At 43.2% G+C, this 19,008-nt stretch overlaps 1 protein-coding gene across 9 annotated transcripts in view; it reads left to right on the plus strand.

The window, feature by feature from the left end:
* CACNB2 (calcium voltage-gated channel auxiliary subunit beta 2) overlaps positions 1-19,008 on the plus strand; it is an 890,619-nt gene that overhangs the window by 672,822 nt on the left and 198,789 nt on the right. For 7 of the 9 annotated variants that reach the window (XM_069211768.1, XM_069211763.1, XM_069211764.1 and 4 more), the window contains one exon: positions 16,452-16,571. In XM_069211768.1, the coding sequence (XP_069067869.1) occupies positions 16,452-16,571 (120 nt within the window). Of the gene's footprint in view, positions 1-14,876; positions 15,368-16,451; positions 16,572-19,008 lie in introns of those variants that run through there. The other 2 variants (XM_069211770.1, XM_069211765.1) reach the window with 2 other exon arrangements.

Genomic DNA, 19,008 nt, shown 5'->3' on the forward strand with positions numbered 1-19,008 from the left:
CATTATTTTAGCAGCCTCAGCTCTTCATTCAATTGCGAAACTTTCTGTAGCTCACAGGTGCAAGTACATGGTAATAATTTCAAAATGCATACTACGGATGCCATCTTTTTGAATTGTACTGTTGAGGGTAATATGTCTTCCACCCCCTAACAATAACAGAAGGTCACACTTCTAATTTCACTCTATATTTTTTACAGTGCTTTGTTAGCTGAAATTATTGGAAATTAAAGGTAAAGAGATAAAAGCTGAACATCTCTCAAATTACGACTAAAAGGAGCAATACAATTGAGTGTGATAAATAGTGCTCCTCACCGTCCTTCTTTCTATTTTTTTATTTTGACCATCTTTCTAAGCTACTGTTCCCCTGAACCTAATAAACTGGTGTAGTAAAAGTACAACATATCACCCTGTTTGCTAGTTTCAATGTCATCTCAAAGTTTATAGAACATTTCACACAATGATCGGTTAGCTACCTGCCAGGAATTCCCTACTGAGAAATGGGAACCAACAAAAATCATTAGTCTAGTAATACCCCTCAAAAAATTGACATTCACACACAATGGGCCTGATTACGACCCTGGCCATCTAATGACCGCTAGGCCACCAATGCGGCAGTCTGGGTCCCATATTACAAACACGGCATTAGCGCAGCAGTCAGATGGCCAGCACCGCCAGATTAGGCCTTCACGTCGGCCTGGCGGTGTTGGTGGTCCTAATCTGCCAGGGTAGCGCTGCAAGCAGTGCTGCCCTGGGAATTACGACCCCCTTCTCTGCTAGCGATTTCATGGCAGTAACACCGCCCCAGGGGGACCCCTTCACTGCCCATGCATTTGGCACTCTACACACTACAGCATTGCCGCCGGCTCTATTACGAGCCAGAGACAATACTCTAAGCCTTTACACTCTGGGCCAGTGGGCGGAAACTGAGTTTCTGCCCAGTGACCTAGTGGGAAACTTGTAATGGGCCCGGCAGGGAGGCTGCCACATTGGCGGCAACCTACCCGTCGGGACTTCGGCAGACGGGTTTTTCCACCCACCGAAGTCATACTAAGGCCCAATATCTGTTTCGGTGGCAAGTGTTTTTTACATTGATGAGAATGACCATGGGCACATGGAAATTTTATCAAAGAAACCTTTATGTGGAGAAACCATAACTTAATATTTTTACAAGAGAAAATCTGGAGGCAAAAGGCAGACATTTTTATGATTCTGGCAGACGGGGAAGAGTCTGTTAATCCCATCATTGTTCAAGCGATTCTCACCACAGCAGTAAGTTAATCATGCAATCCTTCCAGACAAGCCTACAGTTTTTACACTACTAAGCGAGCATATGAAAGGCTACTTAGCTAAAGCTGTATGCAAAAAGCCAGTGGTTAGGAACACACATTTAGTTACATCTGAGCGCATAAAACAGTCTGTCAGACAGTGGCGGCTGGCTCTTATTTATAATGGGGGGTCTGAAGGGGGTACAATAATAATAATTTTTTTTAAAACAGCACTTACCTGAGGACGGAAGCCCTCTTGCCGTCGTCTCGCCTTCTCTCCTGGCTCCAACACGCAACAGGCCCCAGGAAACTGCACTAGCCAATCCTGGTGCTGCTTTCATGCTGATAACCAGCATGAAAGAAGCATCAGGACTGGTGGGAGTGGCCTCTCTCGGCACTAGAGCGCTAGAAGCCTGTGCTTTCTCTAACCCAGCTGTCTTAAGACAGCTGAGTTAGAGAAGTTTAAAGTGCACATGTCTGGCTGGCCATCGCTAGACGGCCGGCCAAAGGGACATGCGCACTTTAAACAAGTGCACAGCTCCCTGCTGGCACTCAGCAGAAATTGCCCCATCCTGACAATCGGTTCAGGATAGGGTGCTGAAAAATAAAATGGTAATAAAGAAAGTTTATTACCATTTTATTTTTCCATTCTCTGAGCATTTTTATTAGTGGGCAATGCCCCTTTGCTCTTGTTGAGGAGCCAGCCTTACTGTCAAACACTCACGTCACAATCACATATGTTTTAATAATAGGACAAGAGATGGCCAACTTTCTGTACTGTGCTCAACCTCTTTACAGAAAGGACGCTGAGCTAGTGACAGACAATCTGACAGCACCACTCTGAGAAATAATATTGCAATACAGGCAGTGAGCAGAACTGAAGAATGTGTACCATGGTGATGACAAATCATCCATATCTGCCATATGTGAAAATAATTGTTTAAGACTTACAGTTGACACAAAAACAGTTTAACTAAACCGCAATTTAATGCACACCACCTCAATGGAATACAAGAAGGGAGAGATCTGGCATCAATCCTCGCTAGAAGCATTTTTCCATGCCACAAAAAAACAGGCATTGGCAAAGCCAGTACATCTGGCCTGGTCAAGCTGTTGCCATGGTTATTTATTCATATATTTATTTATTTTTATTGGAAATAAACACCACAAAAAGAGAAGGAATAAAAGAAGATATCCGATCACGTGTATGGTTGCATTAAAAAATGTAAATTTAAAAACATTCACTAATGCAGCTTTTTTACTAATCATTTTTCAACGTCAATCCTTTCTCTTTCTCTGTTCAGTTTATTATTTGTGCAGGAAAGTAATACCTAATTACATAAAGTTCAAAAAGTAGGTCAGGCAAGATAAATAGCTACCTTTAAAGTTAATATAAAAAGAAGATAAAAAGCATACTTTTACCCAGCTTTGCAAATGAAGTGAGATGTAAGCAAATTGTCCTGGGCTCTTGTTAATGATTTCCGGAGAGCCGTTGGTTCCTCCAGATTCTCATAGGACAGACATCTTAAGCCAAGTGATAGTTGGGAGGCAAACAGCATTCCCCTTACCCTGGTGGGAAATGGTCTCTCTGAAGGATGCAAAGTTAATCTGAGTATAATCCTCACAAGGCCACCCTGAATAGACAAGAATCACCCTACACCTGGGGCTTTCCCTGATATTTAGGAGAAACATTGGATTAAAAGAAGTCAGCAAAGTCAAATAAAAATATCTTATCCAATCCATTTCCAGGTCAACCAACACGTGAATGCCTCCTATAGCCATTGAAAAAGTGAACCGATCAGACTTGGTATAGAGAGACCCTGCAAAACTGTCTGAAGGAGATTGAGTCAGGGTCTTGGAGACAGGCTTAGGGACTTCTTGGAAGGTTCTCCCTCTCATATGACACGTTATGGTACCTGCTCTAGGACTGTCAGTCTTGCATGAAGAGTGAATGTCTTTGCATAGTGACTTCCAAAACAAATTGAATCATTTTAGAGGTGAGTAGAAATGATTTCAGAACATTCACTGAGAGCTATTGCGTGTCTAGGGTCTTCAGCGGACTATGTTTCTCTCCCAGGGCACTGCATTTCAACATCAAGAATCAGAATCCTATAGAATGTATGCAGGCTATAACCATCATCAACAATACAACCAATCATCCCCACGTGATGCAGCTCTGTTTCATTTCTACTTTCCCCTGGCACATCCCATAGAGTAGATATTAGCCATTATCAATAACATCTATCTAAGGATAAGCTGAAGTCAACAAAAACAGAATTCCATCATAAGCATAATACAACAACTCACTATAAATCCCTCCTCCCACCCCCGTGACCCCCCCAGCTTCCTGAGATAGTCCGATCAAGAGGACTAAAAGGGTTAATTACTAGACTGTACATCCAGAATAATATTCAGTTACAACTGTGGCATTCCTATATGGCAGTCGTGGGTGACAATCTGAGTGGACCACAGAGACAGGGCCCTTCATTAGAGTCATATTGAGTTGTCCAGCACCATTGTTAGTGTTTGCGTCATTCCTCCCCAAGCAAGCAAATCATTAGTCAATTTGTCATTGCGCCTAGTGCGCCGCATATGGACTTCCTCAGCTCCCACTCACTCTATGAGGTAAGCCCGCCACATTCTCATCTGCGAAGTTCGAGCACTTAGCCGGTGAATCACAATGCGCTGCTTGTCAACAATTGGTCCTAGCACTGTGTACCATCTCCTCACCTTTTCTGGGGGGCTGTACAGAAGTAAGCCCAATGGACACGTTCTGATGTGTCTCGGACCGCCTAGCCAGTCACCTTTTTAAGATGGGCTAATACCTCTGTCAAAAGACTGTCGCAGCTGGGCACCCCAGCCCAAATTTAAAAAATCTGCATCATTGTTACCACAGCAGGTACATTGGGAAACTGTGTGGGTAAATGGCATGAAGTTCTTTCGATGAGCGATATACCAAGTGGACATAGCTATATTGAATGAGTTTCAACCGTGCACTAACAGATACTTCCTTTACCCCATATGTATATTTCCCCACTCCCTAGGGGTAATTGGTTCCTCGCTACCACGCTGCCGATGTTCCTCCAGTTGAGGCGGCACCAAATGCCGGGCGGCCCGGAGTGCCCTGTAGATATGTGTTATTAGATGTTGACTTGAATGAGAGAGTTGTATATTAATCTTTAGCAGTCTATCATAACCAGGATTTTTGCAGAGACTTGTGGGCAGCATTGGGATCAAATGGCTTTGTTGTGTACTGATAACGTTGGTTGCTCACTATTACCCAACCATTTGCTACTTTTCCACCTAGCACTTCCAGTTGTTGCTCTTCATAGCTTGCTGTATCTGAGCCAAAGACTGTATTTTTAGCTTTTTACTGCAAGGATCTGGTTTAGTAATGATACCCCCTTTTTGTTTACAAGGGAGCAGTGAAAGTCGAAAGCCTGCCTCTTTTCTGGAGGTAGGACTGGCTCAATTGTTCTTAAGTGTGAGCTGCTTTATAAATAAGTATATATATAGATAGCCACAGGGAAGTCTTTGTGAACTCTGCTGTATCTTGGAAGCATGCTTGTTCTTCCACAACAGGTGTAATATCTTTGCTTGCTTCTCGAGGTTGAGGTGCATCCAGCTTAGGTCATGTGGTGAAACCTTGAAGTAGAGAAAGGCTTTACATAAAGAAACAGGAGGCCTAGCCAGTAATGTTTGAATGGCGCACAGCGGTATAGATGTGAACATGGCCCCACTGCACAGCATCTGTTTCTGCTCTGCAGCTTCCTTGCCAGGCTGAACATGAACTGGTACTCTTACTGAGTGAAGTTCATTATCAAGGATGCATAGCAGTAACATTCATACCAATTTTGCAATTTAAGAGTTTGCTTTTTCCTTTCACAGGAAGAGGCCACCAGGCAATTTGCACATTGATCCATGTGTGATGACATTTAATTATCCTTCACAAAAGTTACCAGTACCACCACAGACTAAGAAGGGGGATTCCTGGACATTGATTATCAGCTTCATGTCCTATGACTGTGACATGTCATTCTGGGGAAATAGGAGTGTTCTACAATTTTTGCACTTGCTTGAAATCCTGGGATGTTATGTTAGTGTGGAGGGAATTCATGACAACCAGGGCACACTGGCCTTCTTTGTCTGGTGTACCCACTGATCATGCTGGAAAAGTATCCCCAACAACTTAACTTAGATAATAATGGCATAATTGCATAATGGTATTAGGTTAGGTGTAGTTCCTCGTGGTCCCTGTGTCCCATCCAGTTGATCAATGCTAGGTTACATATCTGGTTTTAAAGATCATGCTATTTGGTGGGGAGGGACCTTGCAGCCAATTGTATTGGACTACAAGGTGGGACGGGACCATGGAGGAATAATTCACCGCTCGGTGGCCTGCAGATGCAGCAAGAGCTAGGCCAAGCTAGGACTAGTGTTGTTGGTACAGGTTACATCAGGTTGATGGGTGGGGATAAGGAATGATCCTCTGGCTTCAGGAACTGAATCAAAAACTTTTGGAGCTGCACCGGGGAAGCTGGGAGCTGCCCAGAGGTGAGAGTAGCTGCACTGTGACCACATAAAGAGTGGGGTCATGGTCTTTCTGTCTTTCAGCCTTTTCCTCAGAGTATCCAGGGAGGGGTATGAGGAAAGTATGAACATTATGGAGGTAAATCCTGCATCTAAAACCACAGGGAGGTGCTAGGGCTTTGGCAAATCCTACAACAGCTCCTTATCCAAAGGATACGACTAATACAACCTGGCCATCATGGAACTCACAATCCTTGACATAAGGTAGAATCCACTGGGAACTATGTCTTGCAAAATTGGCCAATTGGTACTCAATCAGACTCCTGGGAACCTACCTGTTGGCACCAAGTCTCGCTGATGAATTAAGACCACTGGTTAGAAATGTTAGTGGTTTATGTCCTGCTTACAAGGGTGCACTTCCAGCACCAGCAGCACCCAATCATGTGGATGTCTTAAGGAGATTGCTTGGTGAGGCCAGCCTTCTGATTCTTTTAGTGCCTCTTGTGCTTCACAGTGGACCCTCAGAATGTACCTGAGCACCAGACGAGGTCTGCTTCTGTCCTTCTTTTTGTCACTGAGGTTCCCTGCTTGCTGACTTCTAAATAGCCACCAGCACAATTTAAGAGCCAGACTCAACTAGGCAAGAGGCAGGAAATGGGTCTAGCTCATCAGACTGGATCTGTGACAGAGACTGTACACAGGAACAGCTGGGATTTACGATCCAGTGCAAATCTTCGGAGTCAATGGAGAGGACAGAGACTTGAGCAGCAAACCTAGCACACTCAGGGATGGAGAGACAATCAACCTTTCAATGAAACAGGCCAGCAACACTCCATCCAGTAAAAGAGACTTGCTAAACATTGAATTTGCAGTGGAGTCAGTGGAGCATTAGTACTTGCTTCCAAAAGATACTGCACTTAGGGGTTCTTCCTGCACCCTCTGACTCTTCTTGCTGGTGATGAAATCAAACCTCTCTTTGGGAATCAGTTCCCTCTTATTCTCTATACATCTAGCACAGTTCTAAGGAGAACCTGTTCCAATGGTAGTCAACTGGTGCAATCCAGGTACTAATTGCCAAACACAAGGCGCTAAGTTATGTGAATCAGCTGCTGCAAATGACCAATGGCACAACATGCATGAATTAAGAACAGAACACTGCTCCATGGGCTAACTCATGCTGGAGGAAGAAGACAGATGAAAAAAACAGAAATAAACTGGACCAACATGGACCCAAGATAGTGGTAAAATGCCTTTAGAAGAATTCACTGAGAATGAGAGGAGCATGTCCTAATACATTTCGAGGGGCTGAAACAAGGAAACTGATGAGGACACAGATATGAACTGGGAATGTGGTGTGTCTCAGGTGATGCATGCCTGCATAGGTGGTTCCAGCGTGTAAATCTCTAGTTTCCCATAGCTGTAATAGCAGTTTCCGACCCAACTCTTAGGTGGCAGAGATATTCACAGGTTGGGAATAGGAAAGAGCAAAGCAATAACAGAATGTTTTCAGTTTGGAGGGGTCAGTACTGTGAAACCCAAAAATATCTAAATCAAAATTATGCAAAGGGCAAAGACAGGCAGTAGACTGAATTTAAATGTAGCATAGAATTGCAAATTAACTAGAGATCACAACATATTCAATCTACTGGAAGACAATTGATGGCTTCCCAGCCTCACATGTGAATGGGGTGTAGATGTTTTGGTCCTGCTATATCTAAAAACTGTGTCTTTATTAATTCACAAAGGTACTGACGTGTAGTTAAGTTACTCATGCGGAGTCACGACACTCATGGTGGAGTATCCACACTCAGGGTGAAATCTCTGCATGGCGCACTGCAGAGAGTGCGCCATGCAGAGATTCCGCCCCATGAGTGGAGTTCTGCTACGACTACAGTGACTCCACCACAAGTGCGAGACTCAACACTTGTAACTTTACTACACGTAAGTACCTTTGTGAATCAGGCTCCCTGTGTCTAAGGTATTTAAGCACTGACTAACAATAGCAGGCAGTATCTCCCAGTGAGATAATGGGGTTACATGTTAATTCCCCCGTAATGGCAATAACATGAAGAACTTCGAATACTAGATCCAGTTCTGCGTAATTCTTAAATGGATTTTGAGGCAGTGTAATTTTCTCTACATCGTGGTCCATGGGAACGTTTGGGGTTACTTAGTACTCCTTTTGCTATGTCATTTGAGTATTTTATACCCACTGTAAAAGTATTTTAGTAGATTGTGATAAGGTATATTTTCAGTCATAAGTCCAGTGATGGTGGTTCTCATCTAGTTATAGTTGTATCTCCTTCATGAGCCTGATATGATAATGCCAACATTTGGAAATGAGTTATATTAATTTGTCCGTGTTTTGCTCAGAGTCGTATTGGTGCCTAGACTTTTGTAGCACTTAATGACTGATGGGAATCAGATGAAAAGCTTTAATTATGGGAGGAGCGTGAGCCATTTTTTAGGGCTGGTTTTAGCCAATACCCTTTGGTTTTATAAAAAATTATCTATATTATATACTCACAGGATTTCAGCCAGCCCTCTTCATCCACGTATCTGTTGTCATTCAGACATTTCTTCCTTCCACTACAGCACTACGGCATAGGACAGGTGACAATGGGTCAGTCCACTTCAGCCATTGGCTAACTTAACTGTCAGTGATAGCTAACAAAGAACACACCCGTAGGATAAGTTGTTCCTTTTGGTGTCATGGACTACTATACCAATGTGTGCATTTTTGAGGTGAAAAAATAATTTTGTTTTTAGGAATTCTTATTTATATTGGTGATGACCGGCAGTTCCCACAGTATTGCCACTGGGCTGCTAATTTCTAATTTAAAAATAAATAATTTAAAGTGTCTGCTCATGCATGTGCATGCATCGGCACACATTGGTACCCACGTTTTAATTTAATGTGTTTTAATTTATTAAAAACATTCAAGCATGGCCATCTACCAACGATACCTGCATGGGTAGCCACATTTCAGACTTTTTTCACTTTAATGAAAACTATTTAAAGACTTGGCATTCTCCACTATTGGAGACAGTCCACCCTTCCTACACTCCTTTCATTGGATTGCGTAGCGGGCTACGAGAAAATCACTTATAAACTAAATGAACAGTCACACATCTTTGAGACCGCATGGGGCCCCTTCATGGCAAATGTTGAAACTTCAATCGACTGAATTCCCTGCCTACCGTGGAGATAGAAAGGAGAACCGTTCTAAGAGAAGGGCTGCGTGGCACCACAGACTGAAAGAAGAGTGATACAGTCCTTAAGAATGTTAACACTCCTGCAGACACCTGTAAGCCCCTCCCTCCCTTATCCCCCCTCCCTGATTCCCCTACCTTCATGACCACCAACCCTCCCCAGGCACTTCAGGGCCACTATCCCTGACGTGCCTCTTTGACTCCCCAAGAGGGCATGAATTTTGGAGTGAAACCCTGTCCGCATGGTGGACTCAGCCTTCATATATCGCCAGAAGACCGGTCCCTCCTAGTATTCTTTACTTGATGCAGTTGTACCATGCAGCCCACTGCTCCTGTAACGAAGTCTGGAGCTGCAGCCTTCTGATATCTGTGATACCTGTTTGTATTTTCCTAACACATGCCCCTCGATGGCTTTCTGATTCTCTCGCTGGCACCAGATTGTTTAAACTTACAATAATTGTTGCACAAACAAAAAAAACGTAGTGTTTTTTTTTTTACTTTAATGAAAACCGTTAAAAAATTGCCACCCATGCTTGCAAATGCTCAGATCAGTCAGCATGTATCGGTAGACATCTATGAATATTTTTCTATGTAACTTTATTACAAAAAACATTTTCAGATGGCTGACTATGCATGTGCATGCATGGGCGGTCATTTTTTAATTGGTTTTTGGAATAAAGTTTCACAAAAACCCTAACAAATCAAGCATTGGTAAAACAAAAAGGATTGAGGCCAAAGCCAGATGTATTAGCATTTCTTACTGTGTGATTCTGGTCAGCAGTAAGTGATGATCGATGGTGTTGCTTAGAGTCAGGGGGTAATCTTTAAATCAGAGTGTATATAAAGATGGTAGGCCTTTGATTCAAAGTCACAACATTTTTCAACTCTAGATTCAATTCGGAAAGGTGAAAAAGCCCTATTCGGACAGCACAGGTATAAGGGCTGTGGATAACAATGTACAAATGTGAACTTAAAAAGGTTCTTCCAATTAGATTGCGCTGTTCTGCTCTATAGAACTACATTGCTGTTTAGAATAAAAAGTGCAAATATATGAGATACTGGCAATTCTTTCACACATCTTTACACCTCCTTTTGCACATCGTTCTTCACCACTGCTCACTTGTCCTCTACTCTCAATAACCATGGGGCACTCTTTCCCTCGCTTTTCACCACACCCATTGGAGTCTTTAAGTTTGGGTTATTGTGTCATTCATAATCAATTTACTGACACAATGCTTCCCTCTCACACTAGCCTCCTACCCAAAATGGCCTCCCACCCTCTTCTGCTGATACAGCCTCATCCCGAAGCACCTTCTTGACATAACTGCCCTACAGTGAAATTCCTGCATCCATTAATTTTCTCCTAGCACCACCCCCACCCGCTTTGTTTTCAAATTGTCACCTCTCCATGGAATGACTGCCATACCGCATCTACTCATCCCTTTTTTATCAAAAGCATAATCAACTCCCTTTTGTTCACCCCTAGAACAACTCCTGCCAATAAACAACGCACTGTGAAAGGAGTAAACCAACCATGCTCGTGATCACCAAGTATGCGTAGATTTCTCATTTCCAACCTGGATTCACACATCACTCCATGTGAGCAGTCAGAAACTTAAAGTACCTTCCATGTGGCGGTGGGTGAGCGAGAAAAATGAGTGACCCTGACAGTTTCAGTGAAGGATTGTGGGAACTTTTCCTCCAAGGAAAGTTTCAGAGAATTTGCTGAAAACGTTTCCCAGTCTTTCCTACTTTCTTCTTTTCCATCCTTTTTTCTTTCATTTGTTACTTTCTTCCTTCCATTTTCTTCTTTTCTTTTTTATTCAGTCTTTCCTTCTTTCTGTCATGTATTTCATTTACTCATTTTCTCATTCTTTACTACTTTCTTATTTTTTATTTTATTTATTTCCTTCTCTTTCCATTTATTCTTTCCATCTTTCGTCCGTTCTGTTGGTTATTTTCATACCTTTACTTCTTCTTTCCATCTTCCTTTCTTCATATTATCTAATTTTATTTTCTGTCCATATTTCTTTCTTTCTACCCCTTCTCCTGTCAGTATGTTGGCTTATTTCTTATCTTCCTCCTGTCCTCATTTCACCTTCTTAACATTATTCTTTAAATTCGTATTCCTCTTTTCTCTGCTTTCTCTCTCTTCTATTTCCTTGTAACTTTATTTCTTCCTTCATCCCTTCTGTCGCTCTTTCCTTGTTGACATATGCCATTTGTTCTTCAAATTAGTTCATGCTATTTTCCTGCTTTCCTTCTTTCCCTCCTTCTATGATTCTTCATGTTTTTGTTAATTTCTTATTGATACCATTTTTCTATTCATCTTTCTGTCGTGGCCTTTTGTGTCTTAATTCAACATCTTACTCCTTTCCATCATATTTTCCTTCTGCCCATTCTCCTTTAGTTCATTCTTTCTATCTTACTTCCTTGGTTTGTATCATTGCATTTTGTGTCTTCCTTTTTCACATTCCCTTACTCATTTCCCCTCAATTTTTAACTTTGTCATTGGTGTTTCTTTCTTCGTCTCTGTCATGTGTTTGACTTCTTTGACAACCCTTGCGTCCCGATCCTATAGCTGTGTTATAATTATCTTCTTTTCTGTAGCAATTAGCTTCTGCCTTGTGGCCTGCGAGTTACAGATCCAAGTTAATAAGAGACAAAGAGCAATGTGATCTGGGGGTAACGGGTGTTTCACAACACCCTACCATCACTCAAAAAACTCAATACACACTCAGAATACTAATACCTTCCCAGTGTCAGTCTCATATAATGCTTTCTGCATTCAATGTCCACACCATGCTTAGCACCTCACCCCATGTCCCTCCCTCCAATTCTTTCTCCTAGTCACCAAGTATCTGCACACACAGCCACTCCACATAACCACCCTCACCTCATCATCAACTCATTCATAGTCTACACTGCATTGAACTTCCTTTCTTCTTAACCAAAGTAATCCTAAACTGCCTTCCTACATCATAACTCTGCCTACTAGCCCGCAACCTTGATTTTTGACCACCTATCTAACTATCAATAACTTTCCAATGGCCCACCCACCACCAAATCGCTATTTGTGCAAGATGCCAAACTGAGAGACTCATTCCGAGTTTGGTGGCAACTTGCCCAGTGGAAAACTACCCACAACATTGACGCCAGCTTGTAAATGAGCCGGTGGCAATGTTGCGGAGCGTCGGGTGTCAGAGCACCTGTCGCACTTTTCACTGCCTGTAATTCAGGCAGTGAAAAGTGTGATGGGGCTGTCTATGGGGGCCCCTGCATTTCCCATGTCAAGTGCATGGGCAGAGCAGAGCGCCCCATAGGGCCCCTGGCACCCCGTCTCCGACAGCCTTTGCATGGTGGTGGAACTGCCATGCAAAGGCTGGCAGACACAGGAGTCGTTATCCCCAGGGCAGTGCTGCTTGCTGTGCTGCCCTGGCGGATTAAGACCGCCTGCACTGCCAGGCCGTCAGCCGGCAAAAAGTGGCGGTAGCGGCGATCAGACCACGGTGCTTTCGCCACGGCAGTAATGTGGCTGTCGGACTGCTGCTTTGGTGGCAGTCCGATGCCCAGCGTGTGTCCAGTGGTCCTAGAACGTCCAGATTCATGATCAGGGCCTGAATGTCATTTCAACCTACAGCAACACCCACCTCTTCCCTAAAAATCCCTGCTGCACTACCTAAACTGCCAAACACACACTGTAACCGAGCACTGCACTATTCTAGCGCACCATATTTCCCGAAATTCTCAGGAAAAGAGAACAAAAGTCGAAAAAATACATGTAGACGACCTGTGAAAGACCGCATGATGGTTCACATGAGGAACGCACTCGACACACAACCTTCCACACACATACATGATTATAAAACAAACATTTACTATGCAGCCAAGAGCCCAGGCAACTCTGCCTAAATTTCGGGAAAGGTCATAATCTCTCCTGGATGCATTACGGAATATCAACACCAAAAATATTGTCGGACTAGAATATCGAGGACAGACTATAGCGGGACAACACTTTGAAAGGTAAGTGAATATAGAAAACTAGATTTACTATTCCTAACTCCACATCTCTGTGCCTTAAACATTTATATACCACGTAGATGCAAACATGTGGACTTGGGTAACGAAAATCTGGACTTACCTGTCGATAATTAATATTTTCTCCTCAGTGTTCTGTTCCACTGATATTGTGGGTCCGATATTCAGGGTGCATATATCCAACCTCATCTATTAGAGCACCCTCGTTTGGGAAAAATGTAAACACATATACTCAGTAAATTCACACTTATGCCTTAGTCAATAGGTACATATGACCTCACCAACAAAACGACTAACAACATGCAGACATGGATTCAGCAGAATGTCACCTGATCAACCCACCACTCGAGCTTTCTCGGACTCCCTACCACGCACATTTAGCTCAAATCTCACCCTTACTAACACTCCAGTAGGGTGCAAAACTACAAATGCCAAGTGTACCATCTTCAGAACTAACAACTGCAACTAACTCCAGTACAGGCAGAGCCAAGTAGTTGGTGAATGCTAAATTATACAGACCGTTACCATAGCATGATATAGTATAGAAATTATGAGATTATGATTGAAGCATATGCGTAATTTTGTCTCTAAGAAGCATTTCATGTAATGCATTTTACTGTTCTGAAAGTCAATATTACATAAGCCGGTAAGAAAATGTAGGAGGTGAAAGGCTACTACAAATACTGGCAACACAGGGTCTAGTGGCCCAGTTTGCTCAAGCATCCTTATGGCCACAGCCTTGAACTGCAACGGGGTCCGCTCAGTCATTCATCCTTCTGAGGTTGATAAGAACGTACCTTTGGGTTGGGTAACCTTAAACACCTGCTATCAGAGCCAAGATATCCCTTGGCGTGGAAATGTGCATTAGAAATATACATTATTCTATGTAAAGTTGGTACAGTGTTTTGCCTTTCTGAGGTCGAAATAGGACAATTCATTGTGGTGGTCATAATTAGATTTAGGGTTATTTGGCAGTTCATTTCAGGTTGTGGTGGTGGCAGACAGTTTAAATATGTTATTATCAGTAGTAGTGTTAAAATACAAAAAATAATGGTATTAATAGGAAAAATAAGTCTCAAAGAAAGACAATCATAGTGCAGCAGTAAAAGATCGCGGAACTGAAAAATAATGTTGAGAAACAGTTGCTTTTTTAATTGAAAAGAAAAGTTAATTTGCTCATTATACAAATATGTATGAAGATCACTAACCTAACAGTTATCGATGAAAACTGCGAAGGCTCGTCGCGTGCTTTGTCATGGCGCTCTTGTGCCCTAACACATCATATAAATGGGTCTGTCTTCCAGGACAAGCACTTCAAAGGCGTTTCCGCTTGTTCCGCTTTGAAGCTTCTGCTGCGCAGACTTCGCAAGCTGTCACATGGATTCACATCATTCCCTGGGTGTCCTTGCTAAACACTTGCAGACATATCGCTCACCTGTCACTCCGAGACAAAATGTAGGTTGTGGCTGATTAAATCAATTTATGCACAGCTCGCTGTAATGATGTTGTCTCTTATCATCTAAAGCTTCTCAGAAAACATGTCAAGACTTCTTTTTCACAAAATTGCGTTGAGTTGCTTAAGAAATTCAGCACAGAATGGTTCGTATGGTTGATATGTTTTAAATAAGAGTACACACATATGGTCTTTGCTGAAAGACATATGAATATGTGATGTTACCAATTAGCTAGTTTACCAGCTGTTGCATAATTGCCAGGACCTCTTATTCCCAAGCTGTATACCCTTGAGATGCAAAATGGTGTCTTGACATAGACGAACAACTGTGTGACGTCGGCGTGCACGTACGAGGCTGGACGCCGAGCATGCCCAGTGGTTAATTCTATAACCTCCCCTTCCAGTGAGCTTGATCTCTGGAGAGTCGCAATGAACTTTGCACTCGCAAACGTCAATTAAGACTGTTCGTACCGGATTTTTAAAATGTACCTCGTTCCAGCATCTACCGCTATCTAAAAGGGGCAGAGCTGGGGTGAAAGCAGCATGCAGATGCTGTCGGAGATGAGTTTAGGAGCCAAGTGATGTATGGGCTGCGCGTGCCTTACACGCGCTCCCCCCTGCCCGAGCTGCACCGGTGAAGGGGAGACTGGCGGGCGCGTGCGGGCGGCAGGGGAGAGCTGCAAGCAGAGCATGGCCAGCAAAGGAAGAGCTGTTCCGCCGGGCTCGCGGTGCACGTGTGGTGTGAGCAGGACCTGCGCCCGGCGCTGCATCTGCGGACACTGACTGAGCTGCCTGGCTAATGAAGGCCACTTGGATCCGCATCCTTAAAAGAGCCAAGGGAGGACGGCTGAAGCAGTCTGACATCTGCGTAAAGCCCCTTTTCTTTCATTCGCTGGGCTGCGGGTGGTTGCTATGACGAAGGATAATGGCTTGTTTGTAATGGATGCTATAGAATCTTCTCCTTTTTAATGGGAAGGGCAGATTATATATAAAAGCTTTATTTACATTCAGTCAATTTAATGAGGCAAGGTTACGGCACGCGCGCGGTCTATGTATTTCCTCAGCATGTCTGAACCAGAACGGGGATGTTGGCTTTATACATGATTCTGTGGAAATTCGGGTTTTATTTTAGGGAAAGAGTGGTGTGAAATGAGGCGGCGTCTTTGAACTCAGTACAGGTGAACAATGTTAGCATATAGGAGACGGCTGGCGTTGCTGCATTTCCTAGTGCTGTGCTCTAGCTTCCAGTTGTCCCTCGTAGCCTGCTACCTATTAGTGTACTAAAATGATGCTTGTGATTGCTTTTGCTTTTCTTCTGTGCAACGCTGCTGTTAGTGTCTGGTATGAAAAAGAAACGTGATGCTTTTAATGTCTGACGAAAGAAGGAAACGTGATGCCCACTAGAACAAATACACTTTGTCACGAGGAAGATAAATAGAAGTAGCATCCTTGGACTTTATCTTTGAAAACACAGATCTTCTATAGCACATATTACATATGTGCTTGCCCACCCATTCAAACCCCGAAATATTTAATTCATATTTCATAATTAGCTTGTTGATTTAGCTGTTTATTTTAGTTTGATTTCATGAAGGATGTTTTGTAAATGGTGAATAATTGATGGATGGTTTGCCCATGGTCTAAAACGAAAAAAACCTTTCCGACCATCACCTGCACCATCTATCAAGGTAGAAGCAGGCAGTGGTTGTGGGCAGACCTTTCAGCATAAAAATGTTTTTCTTCTGGAAAATCTGAATACATATATTTTCTGATTGTGCCTTAAGTCTTTGGATGAGACCAAAATGGTTGCAGGGGGAAGTGCAGATGATCACAGGGAATTGTTCTTTTCTATACAAAAAGATGCTTAAAAATGCAAAGTGGGGAACACTGAGCAAGGGCTTGGCTCTGGATTAAATTGTATTTTTCTTATTTGTTGTGCTGTTTCTTTGTAGGGTTCAGCGGACTCCTACACTAGTCGCCCATCCGATTCAGATGTGTCTCTGGAGGAAGACAGAGAAGCAGTGCGGAGAGAAGCAGAGAGGCAGGCCCAGACACAGCTGGAAAAAGCAAAGGTAAATGAAACCTCGGTCTGATGCTCATTTTTGATGCACATCGTTGTCTTCCACTATAGTGTGTCTTTTTCGAATTGCTGAGGGAAAAAAATGGATAGAACAGAATAGAGATGCTTAACCGAGATACACTAATGCAGCAGTCGAGGCCGGTGTTCACTGTAATCACTGACTAGGTTTTAATTCTCATTTAGGTTAATTGTGTGTGCTTCTTTCCCTTGAGGAAACACTGACAATCTGTCAGGGCTCAGTTCCTCATGGACACTACCCTGGAATACAGTATGTGAAGGAATCATATGCGAAAGCATCTTACCAGGTAGCATATAGGTTTTCAGTCTCTGGCATACAGAACAGGGGCCAAACTATTTCATCTGCTCACTGTACTTTACCATGTGGCATCCATGTTTTTTACATGTTTTGATTGATTAAAGTGACACTGTTGGTGTTGTTGCTGACTTGATCAAGAGTCTATAGTGTTGGAAGAAGTGCTGAGGTTGACTTTATTTTATACTTTAGTTAATTGTTACTGAGCGATCACTCATGATTGGTTGATCATTTATTGTCTTGCTTTTATATGCATCTCACAGGTGAAAGATAACTTTAGTGTGCATAACTCTTCAAACTGTTAATTCAACCTTTATTTTGTTCTCTTAATTACCAAATTTTCCATTGGCCCATTGGGCTGAGGGAGTGCCTCTTGTCCATGACACCATGAACACGATGAAATGTAAAAGGCTGTGATGGAAGTGTGGGAAAACTGGGCTGATTGCAGAAGCCCCTTCCTTTTTTGCCCCCATTTTTAGCTGATACTGGTGCCTTTTGACTGACTTTGCCATGAACACTGCTAGCCATTGCTCTGTTTAAAATGGTGTATGCAAATGAGGCCTTATTATAATTTAGTCTGACAATCTACGTATAAGTCCCCAGTATATGGTAGGGCATGTAGGTTTAGGGACCCCAGGGTAGATAAGGCACCCTTCGGTGCACTGCTGTGGTTCCTGGTGTCATTGTAAAGGCAGGCCTGCCTTGCTGGCTGCTTTTATGCTAAAATGAACCCCAAATTCGGCTTTAGAATTACAAGTACTTCCAAAGTGTCAACTACCATAAATTTGCATATGTCATCCCTGAGGTCTGCCCTAGGTGCCCCGAGGCTGGGTTGCAGTGTAAATATAATCAAGGACCTTATAAAAGCTGTGTTAAAAGCCCGGGTGAGGGGAAAACAGCCAAATTTGTTTTTATCATTGTAGTCAACGGGCTCCATAGGCTAACACTGAGAGACTTTATTTTAAAATAATAGTCTTATTTCCAATAGAGATTAGCTAAATTTAGCATCGTTGGTACCAAATTAAATGTTATAATAAATCCAACAGCTTGCCAATGCTGAATTTAACATAACTAGCCCAGGTTAAGAGTTTTAGAACTCTTTCTGAAAGTTACCAAATTCAGTCCTATGGTGCCCTTTTCTGATTTGGTCAGCCTCTAGCAGCTTGAGCCAGGCTACCTTATTAAGGTGGCCTTGGCTGAGACAAAGAAAGCATTTGGTTGGCAGTGAACTGCTTCAGCAAATGGCAGAGCAGGATGGGGGAAAAGTAGCCAAACTGGTCTTTAAAGGAGGAAAAGCCACCTGGGACAGAAAGTGGACCTCCCCACTTTCTGCTCCCCCATACAGATGGGAACCCCACTGATTAGATTAGGAGTGGGGCTGTAAGGGGTGTGTGAAGGGAGACGTAGCCACACCAGTGGGTGGACTCAGCCAGATCTAAACTTCAAGGATCAATTTTTGCCATCCTGGGTTTTTAGAGAATGTTGCTTTCTGAGATTGATTTTTGCCACACGCCACAGAAAGTGGTCACCCCAGAGGGTGGTGGCCTGTGCCCCATTGGACAGGGGCACCCCTCATGCTTCCCACCCCCGGAGCAAGGATAAATATGGCAGAGCTGCACCATAATTCAGATCCCTGCTGAAGAAGGTACTAGAGAAGGACTGCCCTGCTGAAACCCTTGCCTGCACCTGAAGAATTGCACTCACAGGACTGCACCAGCTGCAACCTCTGGGCTTCACCAAGAAAAGGACTTTGCCTTGCTTCTGCAACTCCAGTAGTGGACTCCCTGTAAACTGCAGGTACAAAGGAGCTGGTCAGAGTCCCCTGCATCAAATCCTGCAAGAAGGGCCCACCCGACCAGCATCCAGTGGCCATTTGATGATTCTGACCAGGTGCTTTCTGGAAATTGTAGTCCCAACTCCCACAGAGCAACTCAGAAACTCCAGAAACTTGGATCAAGTTTGTGGACACTTCAAGGAACCAAAAATCACCTCTGGAAGAAGTTCCAGAAGTTTGGAGCAACTGTTGTAAAAAGCTTCATATGTTGAAGAGGTGCATTGTGGGAGTTATAGTCCCAGACCCCAAGAGGAAACACCAGAGCCTCTGGACCCTTGGCTG

Source organism: Pleurodeles waltl, chromosome 10 (assembly GCF_031143425.1).
Source record: "Pleurodeles waltl isolate 20211129_DDA chromosome 10, aPleWal1.hap1.20221129, whole genome shotgun sequence".
In the NCBI taxonomy this organism is placed as follows: domain Eukaryota; kingdom Metazoa; phylum Chordata; class Amphibia; order Caudata; family Salamandridae; genus Pleurodeles; species Pleurodeles waltl.